General features: G+C 40.9%; 3 protein-coding genes and 1 long non-coding RNA gene across 22 annotated transcripts; 1 reads left to right on the forward strand and 3 right to left on the reverse strand.

The window, feature by feature from the left end:
- Nucleotides 1–211: 211 nt before the first annotated feature.
- On the reverse strand, nucleotides 212–4,020 carry LOC111263789 (uncharacterized). Of its 9 annotated transcripts, none has more exons than XR_002682445.2 (3): nucleotides 3,945–4,020; nucleotides 2,926–3,330; nucleotides 212–1,091 (listed from the first exon to the last, which is right to left on the reverse strand). It is a non-coding gene; the product is annotated as an uncharacterized LOC111263789 (long non-coding RNA). The 9 variants fall into 9 exon arrangements; XR_002682442.2 differs by having other exon boundaries at nucleotides 3,916–4,005; XR_002682451.2 differs by having other exon boundaries at nucleotides 2,926–3,346; nucleotides 3,916–3,958.
- Nucleotides 3,759–12,975, forward strand: LOC111263787 (uncharacterized). Of its 5 annotated transcripts, none has more exons than XR_002682437.2 (4): nucleotides 3,759–4,221; nucleotides 4,391–4,736; nucleotides 8,751–8,895; nucleotides 12,458–12,975. XR_002682437.2 is itself a non-coding variant. In XM_022839175.2 (4 exons), the coding sequence occupies exons 1-4, from the start codon at nucleotides 3,759–3,761 to the stop codon at nucleotides 7,803–7,805; spliced, it is 873 nt and encodes a 290-aa protein (XP_022694910.1). In that variant the 3' UTR covers nucleotides 7,806–7,908. The 5 variants fall into 5 exon arrangements, 3 of the variants coding, with proteins under 3 accessions (XP_022694910.1, XP_086825917.1, XP_086825916.1); XR_015312453.1 differs by lacking the exons at nucleotides 8,751–8,895; nucleotides 12,458–12,975 and adding exons at nucleotides 7,066–7,106; nucleotides 7,783–7,861 and having other exon boundaries at nucleotides 4,391–5,039; XM_022839175.2 differs by lacking the exons at nucleotides 8,751–8,895; nucleotides 12,458–12,975 and adding exons at nucleotides 7,066–7,106; nucleotides 7,783–7,908.
- LOC111263785 (uncharacterized) lies at nucleotides 7,100–15,434 on the reverse strand. 3 transcript variants are annotated; one of them, XM_022839171.2, is made up of 17 exons: nucleotides 15,219–15,434; nucleotides 14,793–14,923; nucleotides 14,261–14,367; nucleotides 13,820–13,981; nucleotides 13,357–13,454; nucleotides 12,985–13,114; nucleotides 12,407–12,524; nucleotides 11,634–11,709; nucleotides 11,258–11,425; nucleotides 10,083–10,231; nucleotides 9,666–9,732; nucleotides 9,181–9,421; nucleotides 8,661–8,812; nucleotides 8,263–8,482; nucleotides 7,883–8,021; nucleotides 7,629–7,704; nucleotides 7,100–7,228 (listed from the first exon to the last, which is right to left on the reverse strand). In XM_022839171.2, exons 2-17 carry the CDS (start codon nucleotides 14,897–14,899, stop codon nucleotides 7,100–7,102), a joined length of 2,139 nt encoding a protein of 712 aa, XP_022694906.2. In that variant the 5' UTR covers nucleotides 14,900–14,923; nucleotides 15,219–15,434. The 3 variants fall into 3 exon arrangements, with proteins under 3 accessions (XP_022694906.2, XP_086825915.1, XP_086825914.1); XM_086969789.1 differs by having other exon boundaries at nucleotides 9,181–9,418; nucleotides 14,793–15,434; XM_086969788.1 differs by having other exon boundaries at nucleotides 14,793–15,434.
- A 1,655-nt stretch (nucleotides 15,435–17,089) lies between these two features.
- LOC111263791 (uncharacterized) lies at nucleotides 17,090–20,593 on the reverse strand. 5 transcript variants are annotated; one of them, XM_086969793.1, is made up of 3 exons: nucleotides 20,360–20,593; nucleotides 17,750–19,387; nucleotides 17,090–17,607 (listed from the first exon to the last, which is right to left on the reverse strand). In XM_086969793.1, the coding sequence occupies exons 2-3, from the start codon at nucleotides 18,192–18,194 to the stop codon at nucleotides 17,183–17,185; spliced, it is 870 nt and encodes a 289-aa protein (XP_086825919.1). In that variant the 5' UTR covers nucleotides 18,195–19,387; nucleotides 20,360–20,593; the 3' UTR covers nucleotides 17,090–17,182. The 5 variants fall into 5 exon arrangements, with proteins under 5 accessions (XP_086825919.1, XP_022694915.1, XP_086825918.1 ...); XM_022839180.2 differs by having other exon boundaries at nucleotides 19,962–20,593; XM_086969792.1 differs by lacking the exon at nucleotides 20,360–20,593 and adding an exon at nucleotides 19,614–19,755.
- Between the last annotated feature and the right edge of the window lie 1,290 nt (nucleotides 20,594–21,883).

Below are 21,883 nucleotides of genomic sequence, written 5' to 3' on the forward strand. Positions count from 1 at the left end.
TCCAACGCTGTTCTTCTATTTTCCACAATCGTAAGATTAATCGAATAACTTTCACATAATTTAGAGTGTCATCTAATGGCAGATAGTGGAAGATAACATATTGCATAGCGCCCCAGACTAAACAGCAGACACTTATGTCGACCGACAGATCTTAAGGGAACTATGTAGTATATGCATGTGTACACGAATAAAAACACGTAATCAAAAAATGTTTTTTTTTTATTACGTGTTTTTATTACCAGGAACGTTCTGATTATAACAGAAACACACATTGTTTTTAAGTGTTAAATTATGCGTGTAATAATGAATACGACGACAGCGATAGATTTGAAACATTTGCATGTCGACATAAACAGTAATAACGAAATACGAAAATAATCTCAGGGGCTCTAGCAGTACGAAACGTATGGACAGAGCTGTGAGTAACTCGTATGCTAGCAGAAAAATCACAAACGTAAAATTCTGTAAAGCAAGGATATAAACTAATGAGGAAAGTGACGACAGAATATCGACGGCAAGAAACATATTTCAAGCAATCATTAACATTATCATATACGCGTTTCATATCGAGCGGGAGAGGTTCAACTTCTTTGTATTAATTGCTTCTAGAAAGAAAAACAACGTACTGACGCCTTTGAAGCACTGATCGCTTCGCACAGAAACACTTCGAGCACACATACCAGCCAGACACGACCATAACAGGCGCAGTGTCAGCTGAAAATATGGAGACGCTTGTTTAACCGTCGTGACAAGAATAACATTTTTACCTACCTATAGGAGGTCGCAAATGATAAGTATAAGGCAGGAATAAAAACATTTATAATTCAAGTTAAAAACAGAAACGCTATATTCAGGCAAGTATACTTATGTAACGACAAGAGGACAGTCTGATAGAGAAAAACCATCGCTAGGTTGATTTTTATCGATTATATTAGATTATTGCTAGAACGTATTGCTACTTCGCGTCATACGAACGCGACCGTCTACGAGTCTTTTTTGACGATATTTATTGTACTATATTCTTCCGATGAGACGGCGACGCGATAGTATTGACGGCAAGAACGTAAAACGTGAAAAAATAGACGAGAAAACTGCAAACACAACAAAAAAAAACCGTTTAGAAATAATGTGTGACCTATTATCTACAAAAACATGCAGAAAATGGGAGATGGAATGGAAGAATATACAATGAATTATGTAAATTGCTTTTGACAAAAGTTGTGTCATTCCTATAAATGCCGATAAATTATGTCGAACGCGAACGTAGGCTAGAGCAGTTCGCGAGGTTAAATAATTGGAAGAAACTCGATTAATAGTGGTTGCGGTTATGCTAAGTATTAGAATCCTAGCTTTGGCAAGGGTCGTAAGGAATAATAAAGGAGAGCTGCTATAATCGTGAACAATATACTGTAACAGGTTGCGCGAATATTGGAGAGATATTTTACGTTTTTATTTTTTTTACCGCGGTGAAAAACTTTGCCATTTGCGATCCAAGTCGAAACGTCGAATAAAAAGGTCTTTATTCAAAGGCGCTATTTAGTGCAAAAGCCCTTCTGAAGATCATTTTAGTCGATACCATATACTGAACTATGCACAAGTTATTGACTCAAGTACGCGTTAAAATCGCTCCGTAGCTGTTTTACGTCGCACAAATTTCTGTTCTGTAACATAAACAGGTTTGCGCATCCGCTACTTTTTATCTAAGCCGACCGTGCTACAGATACATTTTCACTGCAATCAAGTAAAACACGTGTCGAAATTTTCTAAAGGAAAATAAACAAAAAGTAGACATGTGCGTGGACAATGAACTCCGACCAATAACCATGTGCTTCTCGTGTGTAGCGTTCACCGTAGGTAGTCACATGTCCAAGCCCAAACTGCTTATAGTGTCTTTGTGCATTTGTGGCGAACAAATAAAAGAAAAATCAAATCAAAAAACCCGGATGCGCCGGTCAATGGCCTGAGACGCCCGATTTCATCGAAATTAAAAACGCAATACCATAAAATTTTCACCAGTACATGGAATAGATTGCTTTTTGTATGAGCCCCGTCTAGGTCAGAATCGATCGGCAGCTCTTAGTTCGGCGTTTTTTCTTGCAGGCTTGCAACGGCTTTGCTAGTTGCTCACTCAGCATGGAATGGAGGCTTAGGTTACTAAGTTAAAAAGTAGTTCCATAGAAATTTTCATCTCCGAGGATTGACCTTGAAGTACTTAGTGGTAAAGTGTTAGCCAATTCAGAACTCTTCAATTTGACAGTGCGCCAGATCCTTAGTATGCTAATGGCATAGCTGTTAAGTAAGCTAATTCTTGAGATGAATGCGATTTCGACGGGACACTTGCCTAGAGCGAGAGAAACCAGGTTTTATCTGTTAAGCACGGTAGGGTACCAACGGTGACCAACCGAAAAATGCATGTTTTGTAGGTAACGGGAAGACACTTCGATATTCGGTCGGAGTGTGACGGCGGAGTTTTGTCGAGTCAAATGTACAATGACAACACAAGGACTAGCCCGTAACGTCATTGTACACTAATCTTTTTCGTCTAATAGTATTCACCACGTCGTCTATGACGTAACCAAGTGAAAATGAAGAGTAACGCCTTGACTAAGCAGCGCATAGTTTATAACATATCCTATCATACATTTTGACACATGTTAAAATCGGTACAAAAAATGACGTGGAAAACTGGCAAAAGTCAGTTTTTATAGCAGCCAAATAGATAAATTACAAAAAATTAAAAAAAGTCGCAAAAAGTTACTGACAAGAAGGTGTTTCGTATTTTATATGTTTCAGATTCAGGTATATGCTTACTTTTTTTTTTTAATTTAATTTGAACTATTATATTAGCTTCCCTATGTCAAGTAGTCTGTTCAACATCGATCTTATTGTTAAGCAAAATCATTGTTAAAGAGAACCTATACGCACCGCAGCGGTCTCTGTATGGTCCTTTCATCAGCGAGGTAACTTCCAATGCGTCGTGTTCTCAGCACATATAGGCAACGCAGAATAACCACTGAACGGGCCTAATGTTAAAATGTAATATAATATCAATATTCTAATGAGGGGTAAACATCGATTGAGGCTCTGGTTGAATGTTCTGCTAGGCAACAGACTGTGAACTAGGAGCCTGTATATAGATCATTTCGTGGAGTTAGAACTAAAATGACACGTCACCCGTGTGTTCCTTAAGCAGTGCCCGAATTTACTTATAAACAAGATTCAGATAGACAGATACGTCTTCCTTTTTGCCGAGACTCCGTTTTAGCTAATGCTATGCGACACTGTGCCCGAAGTTCTCTCTGAGGTTTCGCCCATTACCTCATCTCAGACCTGCTCATGAAAAAAACTATCGTAAATATATGTTATTAAATCCTAGTTTTTTGTGCGACCCATACCATAAAATGAGAAATTTTATCCATTTAGTATGGAAACAAAAGTTCATATCATGCTTTGCTGTAAATTAGAGCTGAAAATCGTTATACAGGGAAGTTGTATACGCACACAATTGCATCCTCATGGTTTCATCTAACGCTACATCTCAGATCAGTCAGGCGGAGAGAAACCGGCAAAATCACACACACATACACACACACACCAGCATTTGACTAGCACATACATTATGCGATAACACTCAACCCAACCGACTAACGAAATGGGTAGATTTGCCGAGCGATAACGAAGCACGGGATTGCGGTTCATTTATAGTTATTTGGATGTTTTGTGGACAGTTTCTTTTCTAACTAAAACACGCAGACGCAATGCCCACCACATACACGTGGACAAATACCGAAAAGCGAATTGCGGTACTCGAGACTTGTATTCTTGAACTGGACAGGGATGAACGCGAATGCCTACGACTACGGGTGGAGTTGCTTTTGGCGCAAATCGATGTAGCTCTTGGTAACCAATACAAACATGTGAAGCCAATGAAAGACGGAGATGACCTGCTGAGCGCGTTGGACGATGCAATGTCGGCGACGAAATATTTCAAACGATGGTTTCGCGAGTATACGCGCTCAGATGGAAGACTGCATCTCGAAAAGTATATCTATAAGGGAATTGGGGTGGCTCAACGAGAGAGCAAAGCAGTTCGCAAGATTTTATCAAAGATGATGGACCTATTACCTAAGTGGCTAAACGTCGACATCAGCGGGTGCTATTGTGCCCAGCCACATCTATTGCTTGATCTCGATAAAGGCTATCGAATGGCCATGATACAAGGTACGTGATGTTTCTTTGTGGCTGCTGATAAATAGTACGCAAGTATCACCTTTCTAAAGTAGTGATCTCCATTCCCTGGCTCGTTTGCCTTTCGTATACCTGGAGAGAAAATGTACTGTTGCTTTACGCTTACAGGTAACGACTGCAATAACGATCACCTCGGTGACAGGTTCGACAAAGGTGTACGCCGACCTTGAGCCCGAGGACGTGCGCGAAAGTAGTCAGGTAATCCTGCAGGTCCCGATAGACCCGTCTTGTCCAATGCATGTGACGGTTTATATTCGCGAACGTGCCACTGGCTTGCGAGCTTTGTTCCGGCGGAAATATCGAAAAGTGTTTTATGATGAATCCTTCGATCCGATAACATTACTTGGTTTCGAGGGGACTCTGTATGGTAAAGGTGACATTGAATTGCCAGTTACGGTGCGATTGTGGCCGACGTCCGATTGCGAAACGCTTTATCAACAACTGTGCGTAGGCAGCGCATCACGACGTGTCACATCTTCGATGTTGTTGTGAGTTGTAAGAACAGGTTGACATAAAAAACGAGAGTCATAACTGCATTGTACGTTGATATTAAAGCTGTCGTTTGCCAGAGGTTCCCTTCTTGGAAAGACTTTTCAGTGCTAGTGAAGTTGTTTGTTTGATGGATTTTATTGACTAGTTAAAACAACTGGCTGGGAGGACTTCTAATGAGGTGTTTGTCGTACATAAAAGCTTGATTAAGCCCATAGTTTTAAAGAAAAAAACAGCCCAGCGTGATCTGATGAGACATGGCATGCCTCGCACGGCAACCGACGCAGTTAGTAAACCCAGAGGCAAGTCTCTTCGTAAATACAGACAATTTTCAAAAACGGTTTGTCTCTGTATTTTTATTATGTATAATACACACACACACACACACACTTAATCGTATTTCTTGTTTGGTCGAATATTAGGAGAGGACTGAGGAGACTAGTACGTTCTTTTTTACCGTTCTGCAGTTTTTGTCGCAGTTTCGATGCTTGTACAGGCGCATCACCATACCATCACTGGCATAATCAATTCAGATAGTCAAGCTAACGATCCAGACTCTAGTTTATCAATAAGTATAGACCGTTTTGGAAGTTAGTGAACGTTACTCATGACTATATTATGAATTAACGTATAAACTTTTCTGCCACATTTCTGATTTCGATTAGCATGCTATTAGGACGCACCACTTACTGAGCCTAAACGGTACTGGTAGTAACGGTGATAAGTGATTAGCCGTTGGGAATTATGGACAAACATGACAGGCGCGCATGATGAAGTTAATTTCGAATACGTACGATACTATAATATCCAGCTATACTTGGCTTTGCACTGCTCAGCAAAACTTCATTAGGAGCTATGGTAGACAAAAAAAAAGGACAACGTAATAGTAGATATCAACTAAGGATCATTATTGTTCCATATAGACCTATAATGATTTCGTATGAAGTTGTTTCTACTATAAAAAATAGGGCGGTATTTCGAAATGGTGGTTCGTCTGTCGTTTGTCCTCGCGATCGTCTACTTAGCTAGCTTAACATGAAATAACTAGTGAAGCATGGTCTTCTCTTTAACAGGAATCTAACTAAAAAAAGGAAAAAGGATTCCTTCCGTGGCATTTTTGGCACAAAGTTACTATTCACCCTCAGGTTTTCTCATTGTGAGTCTATATAGGTTCATCATGTGCGTATTTTTATTGATTTTTGAAAATCGCTCTATTTTTGGTTATGAAATGGTATTTTGGGCTGACACGTTGGTGTCCTATTGGCTGTTGATAACCTTCACAGGAGGCTTCCATAGTTATAAACTCTTTCAGGTTTCATAAAACAGACTTATGATATGGTACATCTATATATATATTGTCATAAGCAGAAATTTAACGGAACCAAATTTAACGGATATACCATGTTACAGCTACATGAACTTATTGGGATATATGTGACTATATGTGTGTGTGTCTCATTTCTAAATAAAATTGTTTGTATAAAACAATGAAACGTGTTTGGCGACTGGGAAGATTAGATTGCCTTGGAAACCGACGGGAGAAAAATGGATCAGATATGGTTATGGCCGATGAGTTGTTTGTTGATGAATAGCTAATGCAATTCCCGTAACAAATTCGTCTGGCCGTACGCAAAATCTGAGGTATGATTCTCGAATATGTGAAAGATCATGTGCTATGTGCTATGGTAAAATGGTAAAGATAACTTGTTGTTGGGATGTGATATTTGTGTACAGCGATTGTAGTAAGTTTCGTCATTTCGTATGAACAAGAAAAAATACATTTTTAGAATTGTGACCAATGTATAGCTTCGTTGGGGAGAAGTGACAAATGAATTTGTGAGAGGCACGATTGTAAGAGAGTAGAATAAACGCGACAAGGACCTATTTCGTCAATGGAGACTGTCTCACAAAACAATAGACGATACAAGCTTAGCCAACGATAAAACCTTATAACTATTATCTGTTATATAAAATACGTAATCTAATGAAGCCTTATACTGAATGAAAGAATGTGACGAAGCGATTCGGTAAGGAAATCTTATCTTTATTTGTTTGCCCGTAGAGATTACTACTCTCTGTTAATCAATACTAATTACGCCGCCTAATTGATTTCTACGCCAATAGACATTTTCCTCAAAACAGAGCCTACTACCTGCCCATTGTGTGGGAAGCATGCAACATATGCTCCTACAGCAACGAGACTGCCGACCGTTACCTTGGCTTTCTCGTGCATTGCAACAAGAAGGGGTCAACTTTTAAAGCCCCTTTCATTTTGCTGCTTAAAGAAACCAGGTATTGCGTACCACTAATATTGTGATCTGTTTGCAGAAGGCGCGGCGCTGTTTTGTCGCCATCGTTCACTTTAGAAGGTAAGCACGTACTGATTTATTACACGCAGTAGAAAGAAGATGGCATCCGGAGCAGATCCCAACAAGGACAGATTAAGCCACATGGTCATGTGTCCACTCAAGTAGAATACAAAGTCCGAAAACTGAAACAGACGTAGTAATAATGAATCTGTACACATAGTAGAAGCAGCGGAGCGTAATGACCGCAGCTATCCGACTAAATCGTAATAGTCTCTTTCAAGTTTAACTTCGGGCCGTTTTGCTTACGTTTGCGATAGAGTAGTCGTTACCTGCATTATTAACTTTAAAGTTAAGGATCTGTGTCTGTTGTTCAGTAAAGGAAACATTAACTTAACTGTCACCTCCGATGTGTGGAAACTAAATACGGAAAGTCTTGCAGCTAACTGTTTTGTTATAGCCGTGAGCTGTATATAATACTAATTCTGTATAGGCAAACAGGCTGACTTAGACAAATCGGATATGTATATAATAGGCTAGAATTACCGTATTAATAGAGGAAGTTTGTTGCTTTAATTGGCATACCTTGATTTTCGCCAAATTCGTGATCTGCTTTACGTTCGTTGAAGCAAGATACACATTGATCTCGGCGTGGTCCGTACTAAAAACGTAAGGAAAATCTATTGAATAATCAGAGCTTAATGACAAGAGCTACCTGTGTCTCTGTCTTTGTTTTCAGGTGGCAATAAATATTATGGATAATTTTGACCAGGGTTCGGGTACTGGTGAGGGTGTAACTTATCCAAGTTACAGTGACGCTTGCAATTAACTTTACTTACCTAGGGACACCGTTTTCGGTTTCGAGATAGCCGATCTGGTGCATCAGGCCCCGGTATCGCTTGTCATTGCATCCTTGGGTACAGCGTTCTTGGCAGCGAACGAACCACTTATTCTGTATCATACGATCTATGCACTTCACTAGAAGCAAGCGACAAGAAATACGGCCTTGTGTGTTTGTAACATAATGTGTGTATTATATTATGTAAAGCTGTCAAAATGCGAGTGTGACTGTTAAAAAAGCCCAAATGGTTAAAAACAACTGATGGCTTTACAAACGACTCTGTGTCGTTTAATAGTGCACTAGTAGATGCTAACGCTATACTACATTAGCGACGTTAACTAAGCAGACACAGAAGAAAATCGAATGGCGATCACTAACAGTGAGTGACGTAGTCGCAGACGATTCCGAGCCTCCGATGTTTGACTGCGTACATTTTCGAAAAGCACCCACAATGCTTCATCCAGGTGGCGGCCACACATGCCTCACAACATTCTTCTTCTTGAATGATATGTCCTTCGTAGAGCGACGAATTGAGGCCCTCTTTTTCATAGTCGACGCAGCCCGACTCGTAAGGTTTTGCCAACGAGACGATGTCGTGCTGCAAGACCCCCACCACCCCAACAGTACAGTCATCCAAAATCTCTACTCAGGTGTCCAGAAGCAAAGTATGCTTTTAAAATACGCTAAAATAGCCGTCCTCAGAAAACAGACTCTTAAGATGTGAATCAAACGAGGTTTAACTAACAGTACTATATACTAACTATTAGTAGTGATACCTGAAAAACGGTGAGGTAGTATTTTCTTCCAGGCTCGAATCGGAACGAGTGAATAACGCCTGACGTGTATCGATTCTGTTCATGAACCAGAGCGGTCATCGTGGCACCGCCGCCATCTTTTGCTCCATAGCTGTGGACCCTGAAGCGAAGATCTGCGAAGGGCACACACCGACTAAGGCTAATATACTTGTAATCGACTAGAGCTTTCCAACTGTCGAAAAAACTAGGAGACTCGGTAAGTGGTAGTGTAATAAACTTAGAGATAGGAATGCGTTTCATATTACAGCTGGCCTGTAATGAAGGGTTGCACTTGGTGGGAGTCTTTGAGCGATCCTGTAATGTTTGCCTAAGACCGTAAACCTTCTCTCGTCTGTGCAGTGAAAACGTGTTTGGCTTGAGTAAATAAATCCTCCTGCTGTAGATCGCCACCCTTTATGAGTTTACTATAATAAAGCCTATGATCGATGAAGCGAGAATACGCTGTTGTATCAGACGAATTCGGACCTCTTCTGGCACTTACTATACTTGAATTGTTCCTTGCACCTCCAGAACGGGTGGTCCGGCAAAGAGGTCATGTCAAACGTATAACATGAGCCTGTTTTGACATATGTGAACGTGCGATTCCACAGCGTTACGCAGTCGAATGATTCGCACAGATCCGAACGCGATTCCATTGTGCATTCGGTGACAATTTCGTCCGCGGTGTAGGTAAAATTGATAATAAACTTCATGAGCAGGATGTCGTTGCCTACCATCGACTCCTCCGGACATAAAAATTTAAATAAGGCCTTCACGTTTGATTAGCTGTACCTTACCTAGAGTTTATCTATAAAGCAAAGAAAGACCAATGCACTATGGCAGCTTTTACTATCACTTATGCCATGCAAACAATCATACGTGTTGTGATAATCTAATAATAGTTGCAAAATTCATTATAATGGTACGATAACGAGATTGGCAGAGACAGGCGCTTGATGAGAAGCTTATTACTCATTCACTACTTACAAAATTCGGTTCCCTGTTCGTACAGTTCTGCCGAAGGTACGTCGAGCAAATGTCACTGTAGTTGATGCTTTTCCGGATCAGAATTAAAGGTTACAAGCAATGAGTAATCAGATATCAGTTCTAACTCCCTGTCTGTCTGGCTATCTGGTATCAGCCGAGCGTTCGTCAGTGCGCGTATAGATCTATAGGCAGATCTGTTTCACTACACAAGTAAAAGTCGATTAGGCCTTTCCCAGCAGCTTGTTGTATTGAACAAGCAACGCGACCCATTTAGTAAAATTTGATTTGCTGTTAAATTTTGCAACCCAAATGACCCACTTTAGTTACAGTCAATCAAGGGGCTATGATGTAATAAATTCTTTTTTCTAAAAACTTCAATATTGTGATTTAAATGCATATACTAAAAGCAGAGGTTACCCGTCAAGTAGACAAACGGTGGTTGCCGGATAAGCTGATCCCTTGATGTTCGCCTGCGAGTAGTACACGGTTGTAGGAAATCGCCGATACTCATACAGTTCCTTAATACACGACATTGAACACGCGATTATAGTTGAAATTAGCAGGCACTGCAGGAATCCAGAAATAGATGATGAAACAAAAGGTCCTTTAAGGCACGTATAACGAAGTAAGTTGAGCTACCATATTGTAACCGCACAGCGTATTGATTCACGAACAATTTCTCCATATCCTTACAATTTTCATTTTCGTAATGAAGGCACTTCCTAACTGCCACATACATGTGTTATTACTGTTACTAATGATTTCTCTAAAACAAACGGCCAAGCATTTAGTAAATCGCAGGGAGCGGATGAGTTATTTAGGGGGTGGATGGTGGCAATAAAAATAGCACTCGGATCTACCCAATCCGTTGAGTTGCTACCCCTGCTCAATCCAGGGGTTACGAACAGTGAGTTACGCAGGACGAAGCTTCCGTCTTAAGCGCTCCCGCTCGTACACCATCTGTTCAAGAAGGGTGAAGGCGCCGCTACGAGCTATACAAACGAGTTTTTTTCTGTTCGGATGCTACGTACGGAAGCTTGCCCCTTTTTTAGCCATTTCAAATGACTTACTTATCCTATTTGTCGATCGACGAGCTATAGAAGGTTCAGGGTGCCGTCCCTGAACCGAATGTTTCAAGTTTTATGTCCGCTACTGCCATTAGACATTGCTGTCAGACGGCTGGTTCCCAGAAGTAACATCTTATTTCGCATAACGTGCTGTTACTATCTTGCAATATTAACCAGTATCTGCTAACACGGTAGGCCTCTATGCATTAAGTAGCAAACGTAAAATATTGCGTGTCGCCCTGAAACTCTAGCAACGCTTCAATGGAGCGTCTAACAGCGATAGCGGACGTAAAATTGAGAGAAAAACATTTGGTAAACACATGTGTTTCATTTTATCACTTCATTTTAATGTAGTAGTAACCTAAATAAATGTCAACATTGCTACTTCGTTTGAATGTATAATACCAACTGGGTAACGTCTATTATTAATTGTATAAGTAATAGTGATTTTTACGTATATGTGAAAAACCGTAATCGTGAACACGTTAAAGAATATTCCAACCGCTAAGGGCTATTGTAACTGACCGCCATGAATGATCTGTGCACGACAAGGTACCGCATAACGGCCTGAACGCGAAATATTCGATAGACTATAACAAGTATATAATTGGCACACTCTGCTCCCACTTTGTAGAATGAAAGCCCCATCCAGAAGCCAACGTAACCGCCGATAATGCCAAGAATCTGGGTTGACTGAAATTGCATCAAAATTTTATTAAGTAGCCTATTTTTATACGAGAACGTAAACAGGAACTCATTTAGCATAATAGTAATGAGCGTTTAAATCCATATTTAAGTGTTTTGTTTAGATATGAGGCTCGGTATGATATGAAAAGTACGCTAGAAGCATTCCTTCTCCTCGTAAATTATGCATTCACCTAAGGTAAGCTCAGATACTAACCGAGAGTAGCGGTACGAAATGAAGAACATCTACCTGACGGGACGTGACGATAACCTTGATGTTGACGTATTTTAGGCTAAAAATTGGCAGCAGGCAAAGTTATGGATTCAATTTAGATTATCAATTGGTATTGACAATATTACCTGTTCTATGAGACGGGTCACCGAAAATATGCCTTTCTGCAGGTTGGGCTACAATTTAATAGGAAACGACTTCGAAAGTAGGGATCGGACTTTTCTGCCTAAGCTCCAACGGCTTGGGGGTGCTGCCTTTAATCCTCTGCAAATGCTCTAATTCCACTAAGCCAAACTCGGATGATATCGCCGCTCGCATAGCGGACTGACCCAAACTTTGAGGGGAATGTATTCATGGGGGAATTAATTAATTAATCCATTTTGTGAGGGGGCGTAGCTCTACAGACGCAGACGAAATTTTTAGAAATTTTGTCGTTTTAGCAACAACTTTTAGCATCTGTACAGGCTGTGAGCAGACATGAACATTAATTCGGCACATAAAAACAGTAGCAATCGACGTCATTTTAGACTTTTTTTTTTTAACCAAAGCCATCGCTTCTGCTTTGACTAGAATTCAATTACTCAATAGCGCTACTTATCTGTCTAACATTCAGTATCATCCCATCAAATTTTGCATTTTGCATCAATGAAACTTTTCTACTTAAAGGACTTACTCATCAATAGTGCAATACTAGGGAACTTGTAACTAAAAAGAAAAAACAGTTCTTGAAAAGATTCGATGTGTATCATACAACTTACTCATTGTCTTCGGAACTAACTTGTCTCCAAATGGATTGAGTGGCTTTGTAGGTATCTTCGCGGCAAGCTGCGGTGCATTCTCGAGGGCAGATTCGCGAATACGTTTCTCGTGCGTGGGCTACAGCGTCCGTTTTGTTACCGTATTAAGTAAGCCATATAATATAAAAGGCTCAAATTAATAATAAACAGAAATTGACGTAAAAAACGAGACTAGATACGGATACGAGGCTGCTGTGTGTGTGACCTGTTTTTTTTACGACAGAGGATCGTTAACGTGGCCGCTTTAGGCGCAAAAACGAAAGGACAGCAACCTTGTCAGGATATATCGATTGTCACTACATGACGAAATTTGCGCACAAAAAACTGATCGGCTGTCCCGCATTGGGCGAAGCAGGACAATAATGCCAAACAATAGTAAAAAGGAATCGAACCAATCGGCTAGTCGATCGGATTTTCTATATATATATATGGTCATGCATTTGAATAAATTTAGCAGAAAGGAGACAGTTAACATTCATATAATTAGAAAGTGGGTTATAATGACTATTATCATTCATTATAAAATCAGTCTGAGTTACCCTGAACACATGTAATAGTCTGATTGCGGTCGCAGACACGTCCGCCGATTTTGTTACGATAGACGTAATTGGACATAATACAGTTACAAACGCGCCGGACCACACGCAACTTGCAGTCTTCATTACACATCTGCTTAACAGAGACAGCGTCAAATAACGATTAACGTGTATTTGTAGCGCATGAACACTTTCAATCAAAAGTTCAGACTGTTGTTTTTCTATTCCGTTTCAAAACTACAGCTAGATAGTGTGGCCTTAAAATGAACCCTAGAAATCGATACTTCTGAGTTGCTTGGGACTGCAATACTTTTTGTTAATAAAACCATAATAAAAGAACAAAAAAAAACCAACAACCAAAATAAAACCACTTACATCTCGGCTCCACTTAACGAAGTAACCATCATCAAACACCTTTATATCGCTGTAGTTTCGGCAGTTTGTGTCGTACGGCGGTGGTAACGTCTGGGTTCCTTTGGGCCATTGTTGCAATGAAAATCATCGTTATAAACGAAAATGGGCCACGTTGCTCAATCCCGCATTTATCCCATTTACAGCCATTGTACAACGATTACGAAATAAATACTGAGCCACTGATAATCGAAATGCTCAGCCGGTTACTGTCACTACAAGGTGAGCTACTATTTCATAGAGGAAACAAGAAACTTGGTGGGCTTGAATAGCAGTGGAATTACACAAGTGAGTATGTAGCGTTTTTTTTCCAAGGAACGGTTGAATCCTCGACTGACAATGGCCATGCGTGAAATCGCTATAAAAAAAATACTAAATTCACCGCTTCAGTTCGAAAGGTTTTTCGTTGTCACACAGGTTTCGGTACCTTCCTGTATAACCCCGAACACGTAATCTCCTGAAGGTCGTAGAACTATTGCGTGCCTTTGACCAGCCGTATTGGTATCAACGTGATGAAACCCCAATGTAAGCTCGTACGGTGAGGTCTGAATATGCTCGTCATCTGGCCATGAAACCATCATATTCATTTCTGGAACAGTTCGATTCAAACGCGCTCAGATAGGTTAGCTCTTACCTGTTTTCTGATCTTTCACTTCGGCCTGACTCGAAAATGAAGGTGACTGAAAAGGTGAGGTACTACGCTATTGACTATACATTCTACGAAGTTCAATTGTATTCCTAACGATGCAAAGCGATGAATGTCTGAAAAGCCGTCAAATTCACCTTCACAGTAAACGAAGGTGCGCAGACGAACTACTACAAGATGAAGTATTTGTTTTTGTCGCGAATGTACTAGGTTGACACTTACCGAAAGCAATAATATTCTGATATACAGCTTCCATTTTATCATCTGTCCTCCAGTTCATTGTATAGCACATGTGGATCGGAAGAATTGAGTATGATACTCTCGTAATACTGGTAACAGGGCAACAAAGCATGGCCAAGCCAATAAATAATACATATTAGAAAGGACCTGCTGAGTTGTCCTATATCTTTCCTCTGTAAATGCGCGCGGTGTTTAACGCACAACCAGTTTATTCGCATGCTAAAAACAAGCCGTATCAGTTGTGGTAATTTTGACCAAATATGGGCGAGCAAAAATGGTGTCTAAAAAGCGAAACCCTGAGATGTTATTTACATAGCAACCCTGTGTAAAATTAGTTGTGGGGTTGGGCACAGCAGATAGGCGATCCGTGTTTGGATCAAAGCAAAGATGTGCAATAGCCTTTGATTCAAAAATTCGTATTCTTTGTTTTCTCATTACTGCCGAACAGTTGTACTCCAAGGTAGTCTCCCTCAGGCGGTCCTTGTAGAACACTGCAGAAAGATTAACAACTTACTTCGTGTTTAGATAGAACTCGAAGTAGTATTGGGCCGGGTTAACAAAGCCAATTTGAAGGATGTTCATAGGATCAAGTGCAAATTCAGTAAGATTGGCCTGGGTCATCACTATCCGACTGACCGCAGCGAGCTGAAAAACATGAAAAATTTCTCTTTATTTGCTTGGTTGCACCAGTTAAAGCTGTAAAAACACAAAATCTAATGTTTATTAATTATCCGCGAATTAGTTTCGAGGCTGAACCGAATGCGCAATGAGTGATAAATGGGAAGTTCATGGTATCGTTAGTTGCCATCGTTAACTTCACGGTGGTAGAATTCGCAAACAACAACACTATATACTACTAGTATAAAAGTTAAGTGTGAAGATACGTTTGTCTCAAAATGTATAATATCTCGGTTTTTTTTTTATCTTCAAGTTCACTCACGTCAATGCCATTGCTGTTATCGCACGCTTCTTTAAAACGTTCACAGAATTTCGTCCTGTTAATCCTATAAAAAAGAGAAAGAGTGTACACAACCAAAATGAGTATAAAAACCGCGATTTCTTAACTCATTGGGTGATTTAGATATAGTTCTTAAAATGCAATAAATTACGCGTGCCTTACGCGTCAGTAGGTGCTCGCGACTAGCGGCGGTGACTAGTTACCAATTGGTTATACAGAATGAAAGCCCTGGGTAGATCAGCGTTCCTTCGCCCTCGGTGCGCGCATCCACTGTGCTCGGGTACTTCCAATAGTCCATCATCACCTGACAAAATTTATAATCGTCATACATATACCCATCCACACAGATGAACAGCGACTATCTTTTCATTCGCGTACATTTCTATCAAAGATGACGAGATTCTATCAAAGACGCTGTCTGGCTGTTGATGGAAATATTTTGATCTTCAGTAAGAACAATACAGCGTTAGAATCAGCATTTCCGGAAGTTTGAAATCATCAGTTTTAAACGTCAAAGCGCAATGTGAAAACCGGACTTAACTTACCTGGATACCTTGATAGACGAAAGCAGCTACGGAGAGAAAAAATATGGCGACCCGCAAGACGCTGAACTCATCCAGTCTGGCATGAAAGATAATAGGCATGCTCCAGTTACGATATGTTCATAAAAGGCACTAGGTCGGCAATATATTCTTCATATAATTTTACTATTTGTAGAAATAAGCATCCACAGGATATTTTATAAAGCAACTAACTTCTTTTTAGTGTACTACGGAATACGTGTGCTACAAATGCCTAAATGTTATAATAAAATTTTATACTGTGAAATAAAATTGAAAAATAACTATGTTACGGTTTTTTTTTACGGTCACCATCACTGTCGAATAATAGTCGCAGGTGTGCGTCACACGTAAATAGCGAAAACCAACATAATGTCACATTGAAAAACTTACGCATTAACAACTCCCCGTAGAATACCCATCGGTGTTTGTGAAAGAAAGGCAGGAACGACAATCGTGTTGCTCCACAATTTGTTCTATCTAATGAAGGAATGTCCTCCATGCATTGCTACGACATGCGGGTACGCCATAACCTACCGTTGGTGGTCTGTATGTACCGAAATGTACGTATCGATGTATTGCACGATGGAGATATATATATATATATACAAAAACATCTACAGATGGATGATGTTTGCACGCATATTACCAGCAGTATTCCATACATTGTTTTGCCTCTTTTTTCGGGCCAATTTACAATTCCAACAGTCCATTAGGCGTCTGTCACTACTACCGCCGAACCATTATAACGCCTTCGATTTCTCTGCGTCAAGCGCTATTAACAAGCGTAGCAGCCCATCCATAAATTGCGTGTACGCAAATGTATATGTGTACCTTACTCCATTATCTTGACGTGTGCTCGTTTTCCCGCTTGACGTTATGCAAAACCAACCTTCGAGTGATTTAATACGAGGTGATACGAGCAGCGATGTTACGTCTAATTCCAGCATTGCAAGAACGTAGATGGTCAAAGAGACCGCATTAGACGAAAGTATTTCATGTTTCAATAGAGCGTTACGGTTACGACATTCTCAACAAATCTTATCTTGATTACTAATGCAATGTTTAAAAAGCCCCTTTTTCTAAACGCGTACAGTTTCCTAATAAACTTTTTCCATCTTATATATATACGCCTATAAAATAAATATGTATGTAGGTATACCCTTAAAAATAGAGCTTGCGAGCTCGTTTCAGAATGACTCCATTACACAGTCATGCGTACGTGTTATGTATGCAAATAGGGTAGGATCGGCTGGTGCTGTATGAGCAAACTGTCTGATAATTAATCTGAAAGCAAAGGCAAAAAATTATCTAAAATTTTATTCCATCGTTTAAATTTATCAGGTACTACTTCTTATAGACATGGGCCGATGTCTTTCAAACGGTTTACGAATCACTACGGCCTGGTACCCCGCCGGTAGACAATCCACAGTTTACTAATTTTTCCTTAGATTTTCCATACAGCTCCGTTGACACTGAGGAGGAAATAAATGCGGATTCAGCGAGTAATTCCTGGTAAAGCGTTTCACAATCAGGTGTCGGCCATAGTCGGACCGCGATTGGCATCTCGATATCGCCTTTGCCGAGAAGGCTCCCTTCAAAGCCTAGCAAGGCTACAGGATCAAACGATTCATCGAAAAACACCTTACGATCCTTCGGCATAAACAACCTTCGAAAACCGCCGCGCTGATCGAGTCGAATATAGACCGTTGCCTGCATCGGACTTGACGGGTCGAGCGGCACCTGAAGCACTGTCTTGTTGCATTCTCGTACGTCCTCAGCATCAAACTCCATGAACACCTTCTTGGTCCCTGCAGTTGATGACAGTTGATGGTAGGTTGTTACCTGTCGAAGTAGTAAATGCAAAAATATTCGCCTTCCAAGTATAAAAAGGGCCGTACTTATGGACTAACATTAACTGTTAACTGTTAAAATCGAATACGCTGTACGTACCTTGCAGAATAGATACGCGGTAGCCGTCATAGAGTTCCTGCAGGACCTGTGGTTTAGCGCAAAAACAACCCCCGACATCAAAGTTCACCCATCGGGGTAGAAAAATCATAATTCTAGACAGTATCTTTCGCACAGTCTTACTTTCCTTCTGTTCAACGCCCACGCCGTGGCTAAGGTAACGTTCGAGAGTAAATTTGTCCTGCGTGCGCATAATTTCACGAAACCAATTCTTGAACCTTACCGCTGCAGACATGGCCTCGTCCAATCGATTTAATAGATCAGTTCCATTTGTGAAGGTCATTAGATGCTTGTACTGAGCAGAAAGCACAGAATCTATCTGTATTAAAAGATACTCCACTCTTAGAGAAAGGTATATACTGTCTTGGAAGTTCAACCGCGAAACAGTCTTTCCCAATCTGTTAAGCATTGCTGAACTTCGAACCATTTTTACTTCACGAGGATCGTTACTGCACCCAATATCTGAATAAAGGAGTCGCTCAATTGAAGGTTTGTAGATTTTTCCTCCTAACACGCGGCAAATCGATAGACGATTTGAGAAGTTCGTCGTTTACACGTGTTGGCAGTTGCCGTCATATGGCCCATAATGGAGAGATAAAACAAGGCAGACCTACCGGATGCTAACGTTATGGCCAACGATTGAAATCGATTTCTTCAAGCACAGTTCACGGACGGCCATCATTTTTTCGTTGAATATGCCACAGTTATCGATATCAGAGTTGCTTGCGTCCGCGAGCAATTGTGGTCGCTATCGTGGCCACGGCAATAGGCCGAATTAATCCAGCCAGTCGATGAGTCATCACTAATCAACTGTACTTTTATTAAATATACACAGTCTTCGGACGAAGCTTTTTTATTTTCAAATGGTCACTGTTCGTGATTTGATCTTCATTTGTGGTTATCAACGTCGAATGTTTGTGTACTACGATAGTTTCATGATCGTCATCATATCGCGCTAGTCTTCACAGTTCATTGGAGAAGCTGCCGGCTCGTTCAGACGTAGACATTGTGGGTTCGCGGTCCCTATTATGACCGCGTATGGAAAATTATCATCTAGTGTTTTTTTCGGCTATGATTTACCTGCTCATGCGTATCGTAAACGAAATTAATTTACGCAATAAAAAACACGAGCCGTTGTACGAAACCACCACTCTTCCAAATATGAACTCTTATCCGTACAATTTTATTGCGATTCATACATTTTACTATTATGAATTACGCTAGTAAAACTGTCGTTTATATATTTTATGTGCATCGAAGGTGCTGCAATATGCTTTACCTAAAAACTACGAGTGTTTCCGTTTATCCTCTGTCAGTTAGCCGTTGATGGGGTCGCTTTTGCGAACAACATTTGGTGAAACTGATCTTCCATTGAAGGTTCTGGCCAAAGTCGGACATTTACAGCGACTTCCAAGCTTTCGTAGCACATTAATCCACCCACATGACCAAGCAAATTAATCGGGTCGAGTCTGTCCCTTGAAGCTACTATATAGGGATGGCCTGGAGTATTATACGCCCAAATGTACAGACCCAAAGGAAGATGCGGCCTGAGTTGAAATTGGACGATGTTGTAAGGCAAAAATGCCTCAGGAGATCCCCCTTTTGTCGAGCAGAGTTTACCTGGACACAGATTGAAAAAAACACATCGAGTTTCATTCACCTTTACGCACCTGCCGAATCTAAACTTAAGCCAGTTACTTTTTACAAACCACTCGCCCAGCAACGAACAGGTAAAGCTAGTCACGGTGTCCACTAGAACTTTTAGCTGCGCACGTTAAACAAGAACTATGCGTTGAAAATAGTAATTAATTTAAATTTGCGACCGAGCATCTCCGAAGGCACTTACGCCAACTTGGGACTTCTGTTGGCTGGAAGAACACAGTTACTTTCTATCGCATCGTTATCCAGTTTGTTATGGTTGACGTAAACTTCTGATCTACTATCGGATAATGATTGTATTTACTGGGCTTGTCAAACTGCGGCTATAGAATACCGGCCTCGAATTATCATGCTGTATAAATAGTGATAATAAGGTGACATAGTAATAGTACACTAGGTCCATATATATATATATAACATCGCATCCAGGAAGTCTTTGAAGCTCAAAATGTAAAATTTCTAAGGTCGTCAGTGAAATGGCGATCGTGCAATGCTGGAACATGGACACTATCTGTGTGGTGCGCAGCGTCCCTACCATGAGCTACTATAACTTTGAAGCTCTTTGCAGCCTGGTGATGATTACACGACTGAACTCTGCAGCAGTGTCGAAACTCGATGGTTAATTGATTTGGTAATATTTGCATCGTTTCATCGAGAAATTGTTTCAATTCATGTGGGATGTCAGTGTTATGGGATGACACTGCCAGGTCAAGGTATTTCGTAATGTTCCAATCTTGGTTTTCCGGCCGAAAATTGGCAATTAACCATTTCCTGAATTTCACTAGTGTTTTACTCATATCGTCGACTGTTGTCAGTAGCGACCTGTAAAGAGTTTCATTATCTTCACTCCAGTGGAGTCTTAGTTGTTTACGTTGTTGCAATAATTGTTTGTTCATTTTAGATAAGATCATTTCCAATCTAAGAAGCGCGTACTCTTTGTCTCGTGGCTTAAGCTGTTTAGCGAACCCCTCAACTCGGGCAAATTTTGGCGCCAACATCGCGTCAAGGGCATCCAACACCAAATTTCTTTGCCAATTTTGTGAAGTCAGTACAGTGTTAGGAACATTATACGGAGCCATTTTGTCAACCTAATTAATCGTGCACGTGAACAAAGCTACTCTGTGCAGAGCGTCGATCCAATGCGCGTCGTTATTGTCTCCCATTCACGGGCTCATTTCTCTTTCTTTTGGACTTTTCGCCTTCAGATCCCATCATCATCATCATCATCAGACGGAGGCGCTAAGGTCGGTCGGGAACCGGAACAAGCCACCCTCAAGCGAGTCACAACTGGAAGGTTCACCTGCTATTCAAAACGCAGACCAACGTCGGCCCATCGTAGCGTCATTTATTGATGACGAGCGGGACCTGCGACGTACCGAACGAAGCTTACTCTCATCGGGTTCGTCTCGGACAACGACAGCTATTCAAATGCGTTTACACCGCATTGTACACTGCACTCATATGCAGGTAGCGTAACAAGGCGGGTCTCATTATCACAGTTTATTACGACGACTATTGTTTTTGTTAATCTGAACAAAAACGGCCGTTCGATTGTATAACTTTTTTGTAATATGGCTACGGTATTACTACGATAGCCCAAATAACATACACACTTGCAGCTCTCCGCAATTCACACAATGCTATGATGTTCAAATCCATATGAAACTTGATGAAATGATTAACCCAACAAGTGTGGGCTTTTTTTTGTGCTACCTCGATGCAACTGACATGTCGTGCTGCGTAACTTTTCGGCGTGGTAACTGTTCTCAATGATGTCTCATGTGAAGCCCCATCAAAATATAACATGCTTGCCGAGTCTACTGTTAACCTTTCCAGTAGACGCATACCTACCGAGTCACTCGTTTCGCCATTATTACTAGCTCCCGTTGCGCCCACTGACTCGAGCACTGGAAGCCAGTAGCAAACCTACTGTTAACCCTCATATTCGCCTCACAACCCCCATAACTCCGTCATATCGCTGCAATTTGCTACTAATGATATCTTAAAGGAGTAACGTGAAGTACTACCGCCACTGCTGCTCGTTGCTACCAAGTGCACTTCAGCTTTCTCTCGTGGTGCTGTTTAAGTGCCCTCTTCAAACAACACGCCGCTACAACCTGGCCGGTTGTCCCGATGAACGAAGGCTTTGGTTTAGGATTCGAGGGGCCAACCCGCAGCATCCGATGGCAGCAGTGCAAGCGAGTGGTTGAAGAAAGCTGTGAAGAGGAAAGTATCCATGACGGGCATTAAAGTACCGTCGTTAATGGGGCATTATATTTTATATAGCTTCCACTACATCTTTTGCCTTTAACGTCTTGTTGTAAAGCCGCCGTCAGAGAGGAACGGAGCCGGCAGCGCGTCGGGAAATAGGACGATGTATATACATAATAGTCGCGTATCATTGAACAACATCGCTTTTGTCTTAATTAACAACGCCCTTGTTCGCTTAACGAACAG

The sequence above is a fragment of the Varroa jacobsoni genome, unplaced genomic scaffold (assembly GCF_002532875.2).
Source record: "Varroa jacobsoni isolate VJ856 unplaced genomic scaffold, vjacob_1.0 scaffold_791, whole genome shotgun sequence".
Lineage (NCBI taxonomy): Eukaryota > Metazoa > Arthropoda > Arachnida > Mesostigmata > Varroidae > Varroa > Varroa jacobsoni.